At 37.2% G+C, this 19,749-nt stretch overlaps 1 protein-coding gene across 4 annotated transcripts in view; it reads left to right on the top strand.

Annotated features, from left to right (window-relative positions):
* Positions 1-18,623, top strand: part of LOC139469621 (pro-neuregulin-2, membrane-bound isoform-like) — a 263,969-nt gene extending 245,346 nt beyond the window's left edge. For 3 of the 4 annotated variants that reach the window (XM_071251845.1, XM_071251843.1, XM_071251846.1), the window contains 4 exons: positions 9,452-9,629; positions 10,282-10,343; positions 11,012-11,190; positions 11,966-18,623. In XM_071251845.1, the coding sequence (XP_071107946.1) occupies positions 9,452-9,629; positions 10,282-10,343; positions 11,012-11,190; positions 11,966-12,085 (539 nt within the window). In that variant the 3' untranslated portion in view covers positions 12,086-18,623. Of the gene's footprint in view, positions 1-8,630; positions 8,770-9,451; positions 9,630-10,281; positions 10,344-11,011; positions 11,191-11,965 lie in introns of those variants that run through there. The other variant, XM_071251842.1, reaches the window with a different exon arrangement.
* The last annotated feature ends 1,126 nt before the right edge of the window (positions 18,624-19,749 follow it).

Raw genomic sequence — 19,749 nt, 5'->3', positions numbered from 1 at the left:
GTTATCATCTTTGGGTTACCCTCATTGGGTTATCATCTCTGGGTTACCCTCATTGGGTTATCATCTCTGGGTTACCCACATTGGGTTATCATCTCTGGGTTATCCTCATTGGGTTATCATCTCTGGGTTACCCTCATTGGGTTATCATCTCTGGGTTATCCTCATTGGGTTATCCTCGTTGGGTTATCATCTCTGGGTAATCCTCGTGGGGTTATCTTCTTTGGGTTATCCTCATTGGGTTATCATCTCTGGGTTATCCTCATTGGGTTATCCTCATTGGGTAATCCTCATTGGGTTATCCTCATTGGGTTATCATCTCTGGGTTATCCCCATTGGGTTATCATCTCTGGGTTATCCTCATTGGGTTATCATCTTTTGGTTATCCTCACTGGGTTATCATCTCTTGGTTATCCTCATTGGGTTACATCTATGGGTTATCCTCATTGGGTTATCATCTTTGGGTCATCCACATGGGGTTATCATCTCTTGGTTATCCTCATTGGGTTACATCTCTTGGTTATCCTCATTGGGTTATCATCTCTGGGTTATCCTCATTGGGTTATCATCTCTGGGTTATCCTCATTGGGTTATCATCTTTTGGTTATCCTCATTGGGTTATCATGTCTTGGTTATCCTCATTGGGTTACATCTTTGGGTTATCCTCATTGGGTTAACATCTTTGGGTTATCCACATTGGGTTATCATCTTTTGGTTATCCTCATTGGGTTATCATGTCTTGGTTATCCTCATTGGGTTATCATCTCTTGGTTATCCTCGTTGGGTTATCCACATTGGGATATCATCTCTTGGTTATCCTTTTTGGGTTATCATCTCTGGGTTATCCTCATTGTGTTATTTTCTTTGGGTTTTAATTTTGTGAGCTATTTTCTTTGGTGTAAACTTTTGTCATGAAACTTCATACACTCTTCATCTTCAAACAAGGTCATGTTTGTCACATGGAAATTGTCACATGCTTCAAGACTTTTGGTTAAGTCATTTTAAGCATTTCAGTTGTACAAGATTACTTCATGGACCAAGTAAGTACTTGGCAAGTGTAATAATGATTGATTGATTGTTCACTGGTTGATTGGTGGATATTGTGAGGCATGACTGAAAGAAAAAATGCAAAACAATTGAAATGCCATAAGACAATATTCCCGTTTGTGATAATCCAGGTGTTCGTTCTACAGAGTTATGTTTTGTGGTTTTCATCTGTCAACTTTACAAGTATTCTTGTCTTTTCCCTCTTACACATGTATTATTAAGCCCAGGCTTAAAAAACTGACAAGAATATAGTTTGTGCAACAAAAAGTAGACTTGCCACCTGACTGATGCAGCTGACTTTCATGATAGACTGACTGGCCTGTTTCATGGATAGGTGAGGCTTGTGAAATATTAATAGCCTGTGTTATCTAAACTGAAGGGAAATGGAAAACAGGATGATGATGATGATGATGATGATGATGATGATGATGATGATCAAAATGTGATTATGATAGATATTGTGATTGTGATGATGATTGAGGTTGTGATGGTGGTGGTATAAGTGAGGTCAGGTGAAATGGGGTTTAACACAGCATCCAAGACTATTGCACTGCCCTTAGTGCCAGGGGCCAGGCAGGGTAACAACAAGTGCCATCTTTTAACATCTTTTGGTATGATGCGGCCCGGGACCTTCTACTCTCCAGGCGGACACTCTTCCACTAGACCATGGAGGCGGTCTGGTGGCATAAGTGTCTATGTGTAAGAAGGCCATTCTTCAGTTAAATACTCACAATTTGTGTCTCTAAAATAAATTGGACTGAAAAAATGTCACGAAACAGATTACATAGCTCTGGAATAGGGTCTGTTTGATTGGCAATTTAGGTTTTTACTTCACATGTTCTTTAGGTCCTTTGTATGAGGTGGTATTTTTGAGCAAACACTCGATTGGAAAGTAAAGAAATAGGTTTGGTAGATACCTAGAGTAATTAGGGTTTCAACTTTAGTCGCATGCGATGCTTGCCGTTTTGTTGTACCAGTAGTCATTCAATGGTAATGGTTTCCAGCCTAGTAGCAAGAGATAATGGTTCTTCAAAGTACAAGACATGTTGCTAACACAAGGACTAGTCGACTCATTTTAAACTATGGCATGGTGTCTCATTGAGCTCAGTGACATCAGTCCAGACAAGCAGCCACACAGCCCGTGTTCAATTCCCCAGATGGGTACAATGTGTGAAGCTCATTTCTAGTGTCCCCGACTGTGATATTGCTGAAATATTGCTAAAACCATACTCACTCACTTCTCCCTGAACTAGTTTCATTTGTTGCAGTCCATGTTTGTTATAGCAAGTGTGGATTAATGTGGATTAATGTTGACTGTGAAAGTAAACAGTATGTTAAAAAATAGCAACAAAGCCCTTTCCATAATCGTAAATAATCGCTGCTAAAAGCAGAGCTTATTGTACGATTCCAACTGTATCATATGCATGTGTTATGAATCACTATACACAGAAAAACACAGAAGATATGGCACAAGTCAAAATAGGGAATTACATCAGACATCAGTTTTGTCAAAGTAATGTTTCCACTTCATACTTGAATCGCAGTCAGTTCCCATTATTTCAACCTGGTTATTTCGGGATAATGACTGTCTCAAAGTAATCCTTTCGTATCATGCAGACTGAAATAACACTGGAAATAAGGTTCAAGTGAAAAAGATGGAATTGCATTAGACATACTTTTTTTGCTGATTCGGCAACATGGTCTGTTGAGGAAGACAAGATATTGTGATAGGTACTTTTAATTTGTACCAAGACTTTTCTGCGAATTAATATTGATGATTGGGACTTCTGGCCATAATGGTAGCATTAGAGAGAGGCAATCAATACAGTAAGAAGCTAGGTAGTAGTGGAGAAAGCATTAGGTGTGAACAAATAATGATTTATGTATGTTACAATCAATTCTACAATTCAGGTCATGGGAAGTAAACTACACTTGTTTGTTCATTGAATTAATTATGACCTTTTTGTCTGGAAAGTAGCTGAATAAACACTTAAGTTTGTTTCTTTCGGTCAATATGAAAATGAGGACATGTTAGATTATGTAACAAGGGTTGATTGAATGACTGAGCCAGCCACACAAAGACATGGCTGCATAACTGCTCACACAAGTTGAGTTTGAAAAGAACACCAACTCAGCCAGGGAAAACAGTCTGACATCTTTTAGCTAGTCATGTCACAGAAAATTAGTTCACCTGTGGAACAGTTTCTCTGGAACCTGACTACCTCATCTCCCCAAGGCAAGGGAGTTAACTGACTATAAAAGTTCAGTTTCCACACTTGGCGAACTAGGATGGTATTATGGAGTTATGTTTTGGCTGGACTAACGGGTCTATGTATAGTCCAATCAAAATTGCGTAACAAACTAGACATTTTGGTCGTAAACAACATGAAATTCTATGTGAAAATTTCAGTTAACTGCAGGATTTGCAAAGCATGTGTGCCATTAACTGGGCATCAACAGATATTTTGGAGATATTTTTATGTTTTCTTAATCAAAGTGCTCAAGTGGTATGATGCACTTTGCGAAGTAAGACTCGATATTGATCTTGATTACCATTCAGATCATCTTGAATGGGCGTTTGATGCAAATGCAAGTGACATGAGAGATGGAATCTGATTGGTCAGTAGGAGGGACATAGAAGAGACATCACTTGTAATAGCCACTGATGGTGCTACGGTCAAGCCCAGAAAGTCCAGCCTAGTTCGGCAAGGGTGGAAACTGGACTTTTATAGTCAGTTAACGCCCTTGCCTCGGGAAGATGGAAGATATGTTACTTGTACATCCTAAACAAGATCCAGCACATTATGCTTAATATCCAACACTCATGCTTTGTGAATGTTTTAATCCACAGTCCCAATATTTCGGCTATGTAAGGGCTGTCTGTACGTAATCAGGTCTTGGCAAGAATCTTGGGCAGAACAGAGCCTTGTTCCACAACACAGTAACACCAAACATTAGGACAGATTTATAGTTGACAGGTATGGTGGCCAATGCAATTCCCTATTTTGACCTGTACCAAGTGTTCCCATGTTTTTCAGTTGGACAAATGACTTGCCTTTGCATGTGTTTGTGATGGTGCCACTGATGGGACAGGATATGCTCACCATTTCACTAAAACTTTGTATCATCATTACTTGATAGTGATTCATAAACACATGCTCATGATATTGTCGGAGTCATACACTCAGCTCTGCTTTTAGCAGATGTTTCTTAAGGATAGATAAAGGGTTTTGTCACTTTTATTTAGGTTAGTTGTACTGTTAAGATCGCTTTTTGGAACAGGATCCAGGTGACTAGCTGTAAGAGTTGACTGACTAGAGGACAAGTTTGTTACAATGTGTGACATGGCTAATAGTGTAGTTGTACCTTGACATTTATGTGTGCTCATACTATCAACCACTGGTTTGAAACTACTCGACTCTGTCATATCACATAATTATTGCTCAAACTGTCATTGGATATCATTTACTCACTCACCCTATACAACTCTTATCTATTTGTTTCCCATTTCTGCTATTCATCAAACTCCTCACAGTGATAGCTCATTCGCAGAGCTCTCTATACTATCGCTGCCACCAGCAAAAACTCCCCACTGTCATATGTGGTCACAGTCATGCTTGGAGTTGAACTCGCATCAGACGGACCAGCATGCTTACAAACAAGCGATGACAGCCGAGTACTCTTATCCAAACAAAAAATTTTCATCTGTTTGAATTTCTATTTCATTTCAACTATCATGTAATTGGTATAGTAAGAATGTAAGTGGGAATTTGGGTGATTTTCCGTTCGTCTGCAGTCTTGAACAAATCTGATCAAACAAACAAAAAGTTAAATTCATCTGGGAAATATGGTCAGTCGTAACCCTTTTAAAAAATAACTGTATTGGCATTCCAAAAGACAAAAATAAAAAGTATATATGTTACTTTGGGTTTTAGGGGGCAAATTTCAAGATTCTTGTAACAGCGATGTTACCGGGAGTGTAACGAAGATGTCACGCGCTGGGAAGGAGCTTGGCTATTCATAAGCATTATAGAATAAATGATAATGGTGAAAAAGTTTTTGCAATGAAAATAAGCAACATATTATTCAAAAATATTGACCCTTTTTGTATCTAAAATAGATAAATCACAAAATGAAGTTACGAAAACAGAATTAAAAAAAGAAAATTATCTATAATTATATTAATTTTTTTTGACACTTTGCTTGCATGTTTGTATTACAGGTTAAACAAGGACATTGCAGTTACTCTATCAGCTGATGAAATCAACATCGTACTCACATTACTCCAAGTCATTCACATTAGTGATGTTAAATATTCTGATTGCACAAAAGCCAGGAAATGGTAATGTCCTCTTCATTTAAGAATGCAATGCAGGGGTGAGGTACATTAATGACTAAAATGGGCCATGTTTCGTGTGCTCTCTGTTTGAGTGTGAACCCCACGGGAAGTATAATCCATCATGTTCAGTGTACTCACTCATGAGTGACTGGTATGCAGTAGGGTTACTTGATAGACCAATTCAGATTTGCATTAACCATTTGGGTCACAACCTTTAGGTGTTTTGTTGGGTGATTAGTCTAAGATTTAGTCAACTTAGTCCTTTCAGGAAATATTTATTATTTCCTTGAGGATATAATGAGACATTATTGATGCATTGTCAAATATTGATACCTGGTTTTCGAAAACATGTATTCTTTTCTTGTTGGCATAAAAGGGGTTACTTTACTTTGGTGTTGTAATTGTGCAGGTAAGCACATTAGGGATATCAATGGTGGGCATTATTGTACTGAATGGAGTAAGAATTTCATATACGTGGAATGTAAAGTGTTGTCGATATTGTGTGGATTATTCTTGTGCAGGAGAACATGGACATAGGATGTGATTTCGTCAGCAGTGGAAACTACTGACAGTGTAGGAAGCTGACAAGAGATCCAACATGTCGGATGTTTCTTCATTGTTATATTCTGAAAAGGGTGTGCTTCTGTTTCTTGTTCCATTCCATTCATGGTGAAGTGTTTGAAAGCGTGCTATTTTAATTACATGTTCTGTTGTATACAGTCGACTCCAAGGAACACCTGAGTTGAATGCAGTCTGATATTGCAGAGTCTTGTAGTAGAACACAGATGGGAAATATGTGCAGTTTCGTTCTGTTGTTGCATTTGTTATGACTTGTCAGTTTCATTCTGTGTCAAAGCATTCAATTTGAGTCACTGGGCCTACAGTATTTCAGCAGTATTTGGTGAAAAAAGGTTGTAATTGTTCTGTTGCTATTGATCAGCCACAACAGCGGCATTGTACCACAGTGTTTTTCTGTAGAACTCAACTGTGGTTGTATGCTTCAAGGATCAAGTTAGTGTAAGCTATTCATAAGGTGTCAGAACTATTCAGTTTTTATGACTGTAATAACAGTGTTGGACTAAGCATAGCATGTTCACTATGGCTTAGAGGTTTGTTTACTTGTACTATCGTTTGGATTGGTGAGGGAAGCTGATTATAATTTTGACCATCATTTGGATATTTGCTGCTAATTTTGATTGTGTAACAGCTGGGAAAACTCTTTGTATGAGACAGCGGTGAATGGTGTTGGAAACAGATTAAAATGAAATTGACAACTCTCATTAAAACATGTGTAGCTGTACCCATGTTTATTTCAATAAACAATGCGAACCGAGCACATGACATAGACTGCACCAAACCTGGAGCGAACCCTTGTAAGTATTTACTCATGATTAAACACATCTATGACTAGAATAAAGGATAGCTGACTTTACTGAGAACCTGTTGACTGCATTGGTTTCAGCCACATGTGACTTGGAATGATTATTTGCATATTGTATCCTAGTGGTTAAAGCGTTTGTTCATCTTGCCGAAGATCCGGGTTTGATTCCCCACATGGGTACAATGTATGAAGCCCATTTCTGGTGTCCCCCGCCGTATTATTGTTGGAAAATTGCTAAAAGCGGCGTAAAACAATACTCAGTCACTTACATATTGCTATATGAGAGTGAACCGTGTACAATTCTTGGTAGGAAGAGAGAACATCAAGATGGTAGCTTGTGGTATACAATTTTGTACTTAATACAAGAAGCACTATGTGCCAGGTCAGCACATTGGGGTAGTGGTTGTCATGTTGTGGTTGGGAGTATCTAGCGTAACCCTAGGTAGGTAAACCGTGAGATCATCTCTGGACCAAGGCTTATAAAGCCATGGTTGTTACCTGACATGGATGTAAAGACATTAATATAAAGGGCATGTAATTAATGAGAAGTGACATGGGTGCACAGTTGGTTCCCCAAAGTTGACCTTCTGAGGGCCGTAGGAACATGGCAGCTACACTGCAGGGGAAAGTGTTCACTTGGTCTTTGGATCTCAGTGTGACAAGCACTAGGTTGTTGTGAAAAAGCAAATTGGTCGAAAAATGAAAAAGGGAAATGATGAATTAAGAATAATTTTATTATAATGATTTATTATTATTTATGTATTATTTCAGCACCACATATCTTATTTCAGAAAACATCCCACAATTTAATCCCTTAAAACAACACTACAAACACAGCATATCAGATTAAAGGTATTTCTCTGAAACCCAAGGGTCTACTTTATCTGAATAAACCAGGTGCACAGCTCATTCAGGTTGGCTGAAAGTAAATGTACAATACAATGGTGATGAGGATTAATAATGAGATTGGCATCTTAAAGTAATGGCAATTAAGTGATTCGAGACACAACATGCCATGGCTACAGGGTAATTAGCCTTTGGAATTAAATGTTCATTCAGACAATGGTTGTTCTGAATCGGTTGCTTTGACAACTCTGGTAAATAAGATAAACACTTCTTCACATGGGGACCTGACCATTGTTTCCTTGTTTTTACAGATACGTTGGCCCAAATGTTTGCTAAAGTAAATATAGTATGTCTAAATAAAAAATCAGTATTGGAAAGCTGCTTAAGTTCTGTTTGCATGGTGTTTCAACTTTTAAGAGCAGTTTTAAACTTAAACTCAACATGCCTCTTGCTTCTTGGTAAATTGACAGAGAAAATCCATAAGAAAAGGAAAGAGTCTCATCTGATTATGGAAATAAACCCCTTGAAAAAATATTAACATCAACTTAAGTTTTGTTTTTGTTTCACAGATAATGTTGTTGTTATCGTAAGAAAGCCTTTTCTGTCAATAACACTACTTTTTCACTTGATGTTTATTTACTCAATTTGTTCACAACAAATATTCACACCAGTTTTATTTTTCACTACTTATTGTTTTTGTAATAAAGAATTTACTGGTAATAATACTACTTTTTCCATTTATGTTTTTTTACTATTTAGCTTCATTGAAGTTTTGAAAAGGTCACTAAGTTCTCATATTGCCCAGGAATTACGCCATATCCTTGTTCACATCTAATTAAGGCGCCACACAGTGTCTTATCCTAACATTCAGGAAGTAATGACGTGGAGTGTCCAGATTAAGACATTACCATGTGTATACGCCCCCACACAATGCATGTCAACCATTGGTCAATCTGTCCAGTTGGTGTGGCCAGCATAAGGTAACCATTGTGTTTGTGAGTGGAGGAAGCCTGGGCTTCCTTCACATGTTGATGAAATTTGTGTATATAAACAGCACTTCGGAGACTGCAATATTGTGATAATATCCAGTAGCTGTTCATGATGGTGTCTGGGGCTCGATTTATGATGATCACTGTCATGTGTGTGCTGTCTATCAATGGTTGGTGTAATCGTGTTTATTTGATTAGAATTAATTATATATGTGTATGTTTAATTGACTACACTTTTATTGCTTTCATACTGTACAAGCACATGTTGACATTCTTCCCGAGTTTGTTTCTTGGTTTGTCAGCACCATACTCGTTCTCGTGGGTGTCACCTGAAGTGATAAACATCTAAGACCTGCATCACTTGAGGCATTCCTCCCACATCAAGATGAATCACTGTGATATTGGAATTGTTGTCAAAGTGGTGTTAAACTAACTTCACTCACTGTAACTTTGGATGATTTTCATTTAATATCCACGTACAGAATGGTGTGTTGGCATTGTAGAAATGTCAGGCAGGGGTAGCGACGGTTTGGGGCATCAACCTGAATGGGGATTGAAGAGAGGGGACACCAAGAATGGAAAAAACCAGCGACTACTACTTGGGTAATCCTCCATATATTGGACAAACAGCTTACTACAGTAAACTACGTTTATAATGAACACGTTTGTACCGAACTGATGGATATAACAAACTGTTTAGGGGTCACGTCGATTTGTTATACATTGGGTGTATGTGTGCATATAACAAACTATGGTTATAACGAACTAAAATTAGAGGTCCCTTTTAGTTCATTATAACCATAGTTTACTGTACTTGTTAGTATTGTCACCATGTTGTTGTTGTTGTTGCAGATGCCTGTGGAAGGGTACCAGGCAAACCCACGACTCCGGCCCCTCTCCCAGACACCACTACTGAAGCCTTTTCACATCGGAAGCCATGCACTGACAGTGAAAAGTACAAAAAGGGGTGCCTCCAAAATGGGGAATGTTTTGCTATATATTTAGGAGGAAACAGAACATTATCTTGCAAGTAAGTGAAAAACAGTGTACAGATTTTGCTGCTTGGGAAAAAAGTTACAAATAATGAAAATAAAATTGTTATGGTATATAGAATCCCCGAAGTAACAATGGTTAGACATTTAAAGTGTGGAACATTAACTAGGCCATATCGACTGTGTGACGTTAAATGGCAACTATCTGCTGTAAGTTGTCTGTAAGACTGTGATGCTCTCACTATTGACCACTGGTTCCCCTGCTCCAGACCAATATAACCAGTTGGCTGAATGACATGTCCATTGTATTCCTGACAGTTGTGTATAAGCCCAAACACTGATACACACATTGAAATTGGGAAGCAAGGTAACCATTTGCAATCCCAGGGTAGAATAGGCTGGAACTCTGCTTTTTATTATGAGCTAATATTGGAATATTGCTTAAAGTGATGTAAAATAATACTCACTCATTCACTGTTACTTTGGTAACTGGTGTAAAGACAATATTTACATTTAAAGGAGGATATTGTTGAAATTCATTACCCGCAGAGCATATGGTCAGGAACGTTTCCGTGCTCCCTATCAATGTTCCCTTTTTGGATGGCTGCTAATTGGCTGTCCTGCATCTCATCTACTCCTGCATCTCACCTACTCCCAGTAAATGATCTGTATCTTCTAATTGCTTTTCAGATGTCCTGAGATGTTCACAGGTCAGAGATGTGAAGAGCTGTCACCTGATATCTTTGAAAGAAGTAAAAACCTTTTCTGGCTACTTATCTGTTATGCATGTTGTACCTTTTTCGCACACACAATCTGGAGACATGGACCTGCCCTGACCTAGCCCTGCTGTAGCAGGACCCAGGACTGTTGCATGTATCTCCCGATGACAGAAATGGCAAGATGAGATTCCATGATACAACAAAAATCATGATACTGAAACTCAAACTCAGGACATTTGTAAAGTTCCAGAGACCAAACACATCTGTCATGTGGTTCATTCTGTTGAATTTTCTAGAATCGGGTAACCCTGAGATAAATACATAGTATGAATCACTAAATATCTGGATCTTAGGAGATTCAACTCTTCATTGAGTTTCATTGATTTATACATTTTTGTGTATATTTTGTATTGAGGGAAGAACAAAACTACAGCATTCCTTACACACATTACAGCATGCTGTGGGGGTACAATCCCCGGCCACATCACACCAAGAGATGTTAACACATGGTACTTGTTGTTACTCTGCCTGACACATGGCATTAAGGGGATAAAACAAGGACTGGTCGGCTCGGGGTCAGTATACTGACACACACACACACACACACACTGTACGTCACTATATAAGTGCAACAATCTTGAACACTATGCTAAACCCCATATCACATGTTCACAATGTACATATATGATGGTCTATTGCAGTCCGGGAGGAGGAGAAGGTTGTGACAGCCAGCATAGCAGCCGGTGTGTCGGTACTCATCATTTCATTGACCATGGGGATTATATATGCTGTCGTCAAAGTCAAACGGAGACGGAATCACCAAGAGACGAGGCTGAATGGGGTTCCAAAAAATGGAAACCTTTTGAGGCCAATAAATGAGGTAAATATATTTTTAAAATATGTCAGAAGAACTGCTACCAAGGTTTGTGTGAAAGCTGAATATTTGGTCTAGTATTTACACTTTCAGTAATACTCATTACTTCTCACAGGGGGATTGTTTCAAGCAAGTATTTCTTGTATCTGTATTTATTTTGTATGTGAGATGCAGTTAAATTGTCCTCTTGGGTTCATTTCTTCATAACACCACCTCCATTGTCTCGTGTTTGAGCATCTGTCCAGAGAGCAGAAGGTCAGGGGTTCAATTCCCGGCCGCTTCATACCAAAAGACGTTAAAAGATGGTACCTACTGTTAACCTGCCTGGGGCTTGGCATTAAGGGGCTAAAACAAGGACTGGTCGACTCGGAGTCAGTATTCTGTGTCTGAGTGGGGTATTGATGTTAAACTGTAGCATGGCATCTCAGAGGGCTAGCAGTATAAAATCATCATTAGTCCAAACTAGTACCACGTGCATGCATGCATGTTGCTATGTAAGTGTAATAATCTTGAATGATACATTAAACCCCATTTCACCTCACCTCTTTTCTTCATACTGATAGCTCTATGGTCACTTGTGAATTATTTTGGCATGTTCATTTTAAATGTTTCATATTTCAAAAGTATTTTAGGTGATGCCTGCATATCAGATACAATTTACTATACACCTAATTGTATGCAGAAAGTTCGGAAAAGTGGCTATATGTGAAAAGTCAAAAAGTGTAAAATTGTCTTTAAATAATTTTTTAAATTTCATACTTGATTTTGTCTTATGTTTCAGATTGATAGCCCTGATGAAGGAGATGAGTCAATAATAGAAGATGAGAAAAAACAAACACTTTTATACAATAACCACCTTTTAAATGACATACACAACTGCAACAGAGAAACAAAAGTATGATCCAGACAACCAGGGGTGGCCATCTTGTTTTTGTTATGTGACCTTGACCCTAGCATTTATCATGTGACCCCATGTGAAGCACACATCAAGAATACTTCATCGTTCATATCATTATCAGTGTTGGTACCAATACAGTGGGCCATGTACAACCAGCATTTATGAGTGCCATAGATTAACAGCTGAAGTATATATGATATAACGTACGGATGTTCATTTCGAAGAACACTGTGTGACAATCGTTTAAAACCACAAGGGAGAAAATGACAAGTTTGTATGAATGATGGATCATCCTTATGCAATTTATATACTGTGCAACACCAGGAAATCAGACAATCCTTGGATTCAGATTGGGGAGGTGTTGATATGGATCAGCTGCATCAGCATCAATACAGACAACAGTGGACATCTTCCTGGAACATGGATTTACTTGTTTGTGAACCAGATTGAAATCTACATGTGGTGATGCTTGTTTCCTTTGGTTGTGAAATGGGCATGAGCAAGTCACAACAATGATGGTAGGACATCAACAGCTAATTTCTAGGTTTTCTAACCTACAAGTACAAGCTTAGAAACAGACGTGTTTGCAGATTCACGGAGACCCTTCTTGTTTTTTGGCTAGTCAGTGATTTTGTTCAGTTTGAAACCAAGAAGATGGCACCCCTGTTGCACTTCTGACTTTAGTCACAAAACTGACTTGAGGGATTGTGTTTCTGAAGGCAATAGGACAAATGAAATAAATTGCCAATGGGGACTGCCCTTTCATGGAAAAACAGATTCTGTGATCTACAGTTGGTGAACTGATTCTCCCAACTGACAAGTGGCCATTACTGTATGTATATGACCTTTAATGATCTGTGTGACCTTTGTCACACATGACATGTGACATGGTGACCTTTGACACAGTGTGACCTTGATCTGTGACACAGTCCAAAAACATATCATGGCTGATAACCTCTTACTATCACGAAATGCCTTGTTTTTGAAACAAGTGGTGCTTTATGGACTTTCATATTTCATATTTATTGGTTTAATCTACTGAATGTATGTCTAAATTATTTTTAAGAGCAAACTAGGCAGATAACATGTAGTGTTATGTATCGAGAAATGATATTGAAGTATTTAGACAAATCTTCATGTTTTCTTGCATTTGAAGGCCATGAAATAACACTGAGTTCTTTTTCCAAGAAGTAAGTTCTTGTAGATTAACATTGTTTTAATGATATATTCTACATTTTCCCTAAATTCTTAGAAAGAGAGTTGTATGCAATGAATTAATATGGCCAACTTATTTCCTTTTGGTGGGTTCCAGATTTTGAAAGTCAAATATTTGGTCGGTAGGTAAACAAGATATTGTACAAGATTTTATATTTGGATCAGTAGGCAATAAACATGAGAAATCATAGGCTGGTTAGGGGTCCTTTTAAGTACTATTAATCTAAAATCTTAAGCAGTCATTCATTTTGGTTTTTATTGATAAATCAGTCTTTACAAGTGGCTGTTTAAAACCTTGTCATTCTGATTATATTTTGTTCTGAATTTTAAATTTTTAAGATTGGCAGACCCGTAAACCTAGCCAAAATATGTTAGGCCTAGGCTTCAACTTGTGATCAACACAGTTTCTATTGAGTACACGTTTAGGCCAGACCAGTGTTATACCTTGTTTTACAGCTCATTAAACAGACACAGGATCCAAGACAAAGTGGGACAGTGTTAACCAGAGGGTACAAGAAAAGCTATAAATATGACAGTGAAAAGAATTGTCAAGAAAGTCTGTATTAAAAATATACTAAGGTTGTTTAAGCATATAAGCATACTTTCAATCAAATACTGATTTAATGAGCTATGTTACAAGTAATCATGTGTTTGCACTACTTTAGCACAACTTCTTTATATAAGTAACACTGTCCTGTGACATTTTAGAATCTTCTACTACAATTGTACTACTTAGCCCGAAATATTGGATACATTTCTCTTCTGTTAAGAAACAAACTTAGTCTGGCCTGAACTAAGATGTACAAACGTGCACATTTACCTTGCGAACCAAAGCTATGTGTCATTTTGCAGGTGATAGTTATACAATAGTGCCATCCTGACACAGAACCAGACCATGGTTGTCATAGGGAGATCTTAATAACACCTTGAATTATGCAAGTTGCTTGATGTAGATATCATATCTGTCAACATGTGAATGTGAGATTTTATCAAGGGGAAGTCATTTTATAAAGTTTTTAGCATATTAATCATTTTATTAGAATTGTCCATTGTTTGATGCATATGTACTCATATTGTTTGCATAGCAGTTACAGCTTGTGAGATTGTGTTTACTTTTCATCAATTGACCAAACTTGTTAATCAAGAATATCCTTCTATACAGATATGTAAGCATGAACCAGATATTTCTTTATATCATTATTGTGTGTGTTTCAACCTAGATATGTTACTATTATTTAGCAAGTTATTCGACATGTAATATATAGCAAATGCAAAAAAATCATTCATTAGTGGAGCATTAGGTATTGGGGTATTATGTTTGGTAAGGAAATGTATAATACAAATTGAAAATCTGATTAAGCTAGTTTGGAAAATAAAGCAACCAAAAAAGTTTCCATAATCGTACGAAATCCTTATGATTATGGAAAGTTTTTTAGAGCCCATTGTACGATTCCGACTTTATCACAATCGCTATCAAATAGTGATGATTCCCATGGCAAAAAGTTGAGCGCATCCTGCCCCACTGGTGGCTCCCATCTCAAACACATACAAAGGCAAGTCAATCATTCACCTAAAAAGACAGAAAAGATATGGTACAAGTCAAAATAGGGAATTGTATCAGTTTTGTCAAAGTTATGTTTCCACTTCATACTTGAGTCAGTTTCTATTATTTCAACCTTGTTATTTCGGGATAATTATTGTCTCAAAGTAATCCTTTTTTAATCATGCAGACTACACATAATATCCCATGCTTCGAAATATCATTCCTCTTATGCCTTGAGTGTGTGCAAACCATTGAAGAAATCCTTTATAATTCAACTGTTCAGGTCAAACGTGATATTTGTCATAAAATTTTATGTAATTTGACTTGTCCGAAAGGCAAAAAAGTTTACTTTGTTATTTGGTTTGTCTTTAATTTCAGACTTAAAAACATATAGCAGTATTCATTTGCCTTTTGGATACTGTAAGTCATGAAATTAATGAGTCACCAAATTAATGCGAGTGTTGATCCCTTGCCTAAGATGTCTCATGAAATTTATGTGGGTAGCCTACCTTTGAACTATTCAGCAATAACACCAAGACTGTAGAATGAGAATTCCTTGACAGAGTCTGGGGTGATAGCAGTTTGATTGAATAATATCATCACGTGCTTAACTTCAACTGCTTGACATTTGATCTGACTTCCAAGAAATCAAAAGCAGGACATTTCAAGAAAGGCTTCCTCAAATGAGATAGGTCTGGTTGATGACGGAGATTGTACAGGTGTCAAGTAATGTTACATGAGTTAGCGCAATCCTTTGAAGGTAATGAGGAGTGTTATGTATTCACCACGACTGCTGTGACGGTACTGGACATGTAACAACTGTTATATTTGGGGTAACACTTTCTTAGTAAAGTACAGATTCTAGTACTTTTTTGGGTCGAGTCACATGCAGGATTCAAACCCACACTGCCAGAGTGAGGCACCTAATCACCAGCACAAAAGTCAGTGATCTTACCTACTCAGCCACCGAGGCTTCCACTATTACTCGTTGGTGAGCAGTTCTTGTAATTATTAGATTTTTGGACAGGTTAACAAGAACAAGGCTGCCGTCATACACCGTCATGGCAACTGTCATAACCGGTTGATAGACTAGCGTAAAGAAACTGACCACACTTGCAGAGGAACTTGGTGAAGAGCTAGCGCTTTGTTGAGTATGTTATTGCTTCCGGCCATGTGCAGTGAACCTGACATGACAGTATACACCAACATGTCCAGACAAAAATGCATCCCTTTATTAATGCGAGTGAGGGACACTCACATTTTTTTCATTAATTTCATGCTGGCTTTAATTTCATGATTTACGGTATCTTTCTTTTTGACACAACATGAAGAAACACAAGGCTAAATCTTATTGTTAGGAGGACATTTTGTTTCAAAGGTACATTTATCTAAACAATGTTATACAGACAGGTCTATTTCAGTGCGGTAGGCGACTATATTTAGTGACTAGTCTTTTGTATCATTTGGATCGCAGACTTTTATTGTCCATCCTTGAAGTTTGAGGAAGAATAGTGAGTCATTTGGAGTAACCCTTCTATATATCCACTGATATTGCAACCAACAAGCAAACAGTATTCCTTCAGTCCCAGCATACTTATAGCTTTGTTATTTGACCATTTAGTAATGTTCGATGCAGCATGCTGCTGTCAAACCAGCACAGTTGCAAGTAGGCCTTGGGTGGTGAGGAAGGTGCGTGGTTCACACAGAAAGCCTGGGTTTGATTCCCAACATGTGTGAAGCATTTCTTGGTATTCCTGATGCAATATGTCTGGATTATTGCAAAACGCAGCCCAAATGTATCCTCTCACTTCTCACAGGCCTGACAGAGCTGCACATGACCAACTGGCAAATGGGGAATTTAGTGAAAGTTCAGAGACATCTGTGGTCCTTTCAATATGGTGAAGCATTGTCAGTAACAGAAAATCACTAAAGTAGATATAAGGTGAGATCTGATTGTTTCAGAGAATCACCCTGAGCATCATGTTTCATTAATATTTCACCTGTCAAATGAAATGTTATTGTATAATGAGGATTTTGAAAAATAATTTTCTGTAAGCCATATACTAGAGCAAGACATTAAAATTTAGTAATATAATTGTTTGTCACGTTGACAGTAATAATCAATCTCCTAATGTTTCCTCACATATTCTAGGTTAGTCTGCAGATCATGATCAAAATGAATAACACAGATTATCCATTATAAATGATAAAACAGGAGAGTTCCTGTAATCTTTGGGTGCATTTGTCTTAAAAGGAATTGTCTAGTAGTCTTTTGAGATGCATGCAGTACATACTTGAGTCAGAAGCTACACTGCCCTTCTCTAAGGACTGGTTATGATGTCAGCAAACCTTGTGTTTTCTTACAGCAGGAAATTATTACTTGAAGATGTCAATACTTTCACAGATGGTTTCATCATTTTGGTTTGAGAACGTAGCAGGTTTCCACGGAATCCAATCAAGAATTTCATGTTGCAGTTTGTTTTTAGCATTTTGTGAATTATTCATTAGGGTCATCAAAGCAGCCAATTATGAAAGTTTGCCTCACGTGAGAAAAGGACTTGCATGTTATAACTGTTGACAATTGTTGAAAGTACTGTTAAGTTTTGAAAATGACAGTTTTGTTAGTCCATGGGTTGCTCATATAAGATATTATTACACTATATTGTGTGTCACTCTGTTACATACTCATGTGTATTGTAAGGACTTGGTTTAATAAAATTGCAGCTTAACTGTTATTCAAATTTGAGGTAACATATATATTTAAATAAGGTAATATAAAAATCAGTGAATCTCTAACAGATATCAGATTAAGCAGATATTGCAAATGTTTAGTGTTGATTCAGCTATTGTGATATTACTCAGATATTTGTTTTTTGATAATTTTGCTAATAGTGCTTGAAGTGTTAACACGATATTCTGCATATTTTCATTGCATCAATTCCTTACAATAATCATTTCATTAGCACATATGGTTTTCATATCAATATTAGGGCAGATTAATGTGTATTTTCCATTTATGTATGATTATATTCCTGATTTTAATTGCCATGCTAATCCATATTAATTTTATTTATTGTTTTGTTTGAATAGGGGGTAATTATAAGTACTGGATATTGACATTTCAGACTCCAGGATATGTAATCTGATCAAATTCCTAGAGTTTGTGTGTAGTAAGTAACTTTTTGTTCAAATCCTAAATGTTTGTCATTGCTCAAAAGGAAAAAAAACCATGCAAACTTTGTGCTGAATGGAAAATGGTCACATGCAGTTACAGTTTGAAACAGGCGTGATAGGATACCCCTTGTTAGGTTAATTTGTGCAATGGATTTGCATATTCATTTGCTTTGCTGACAAATGATAGGCTTGATATATTGTTTTATTTTAGCAATAACCCCCTCAATAAACCATAGCATATCATTCAGTTTTTGAATCCAAAGTTTTCTTTGAGAATGCCACAAAAATTGCTGTTTCCATGTTCAATATTTTTTAGCTTAAGTTTGCCAAAATGTGAGCTTAGAAGAATTATTTTGTTGAAAAGAAATCTGACTTTCAGATTGATAACTTTACATGTGCATGTGTAGTTAAGAGACATAGCTGAATGAATACTTGTTTTTGATAGCTTACGGAACATGAGTACTATTCACATGCATACATGTTAAAGAATCTGCATTGTTAGATTGACATGTATGCTAGCAGGCATGTCTCATATCTTGATTTGGGGTTTAAGCTGCGCGTAGTACATTTTTGAAATGCAGTGAAAGAATTGTTGAATTTGTACATAAAATGATTTACATGTAAAAAAATAATAAATTTTTCAATGTACTTGCTTGTTTGTCACCTATTTTTTCACAAAGGAACAAACCATGGAGAGGAGTCATCAAGAACACTTCGAGGAATTAATGAAAAAATGCAAAGGCCATGTAACGTTATATACACTGAAGTGGGTATAAGTAGTACAGTGGTCAAACATGCTATTATTAATGTTTCTGAGTTGTGTCCCCAAATTGTGTCATTATTGTGTATTTGAATCCCAGATTAGCCCCAGTTATTATCTTTGGTCGTCATCATTCTGTTACTTGTTGGCTTCTCAGTAATGATGCTGGAAACTAACTGACTATGAACTGTACCTCTGGGTTTTGTCACGTATAAGGGTCACACTCTGCAGTAGAACCAGTCTAATTATACCCCCAACAAAATGTCGGGGGTATATAGTTATACCAAGGTTCCGTCCGTCCGAAAACTTTGTCCGCGCGATTTCTCTTAAACTATTCTGTGGATTCATCTCAAACTTAGTACATATAATCTGTGTCATATGGAGGGGTGCAGTCAAAAGAAAAAAAATGTTTTTATGTAATTTCCATTTTTTTATGAATTTTTCAAACCCTAACCCTATCCTTGCTATTTAATTTGAAACTACTGACACACTAGGCGGGTCGGGGGTATTAGTGAGCCATGCTCACTTTTTTTTCTTGTTCAGTATTGTTTTATAACCCAAAGAGCTCGATAAATGTAATTCTGTTTTAAAGGGGAACTAGGTTCAAGCCAACTGACTGTTGCAAATCCTGAACATTAGTTAGCACTACCCTGGTAGTTATATATACAACTTTTACATGATTATGATCAATAGTAAAGTTCAAAATTTAAGCAAAGCAGTTTTTAATAGAGTTTATGTTTAAAGTTTACAATAAAATTTGACTCCTTATGTTTATGACAGCATGTTACGTTAAACAGCGTTAAACCCCATCAAGACCCTCCTATCACAACCAGCCCAAAACCGAAAGTCTGCTCCATATAGTGTCAGCACACATCTCTCACATAAACACTTTACAAGTTGTTCTTTGGGGTATTTAGTCATGCTACCATGTAGGAGATATATTGTGTTCCTGTTGATGTGAAGTTGAAGTTGATT

The sequence above is a fragment of the Haliotis cracherodii genome, unplaced genomic scaffold (assembly GCF_022045235.1).
Source record: "Haliotis cracherodii isolate W230 unplaced genomic scaffold, xgHalCrac1.p SCAF_2, whole genome shotgun sequence".
NCBI lineage: Eukaryota > Metazoa > Mollusca > Gastropoda > Lepetellida > Haliotidae > Haliotis > Haliotis cracherodii.
The sequence above is the reverse complement of the archived record's forward strand: the minus strand, read 5'-3'. Positions and strand labels throughout refer to the sequence as shown.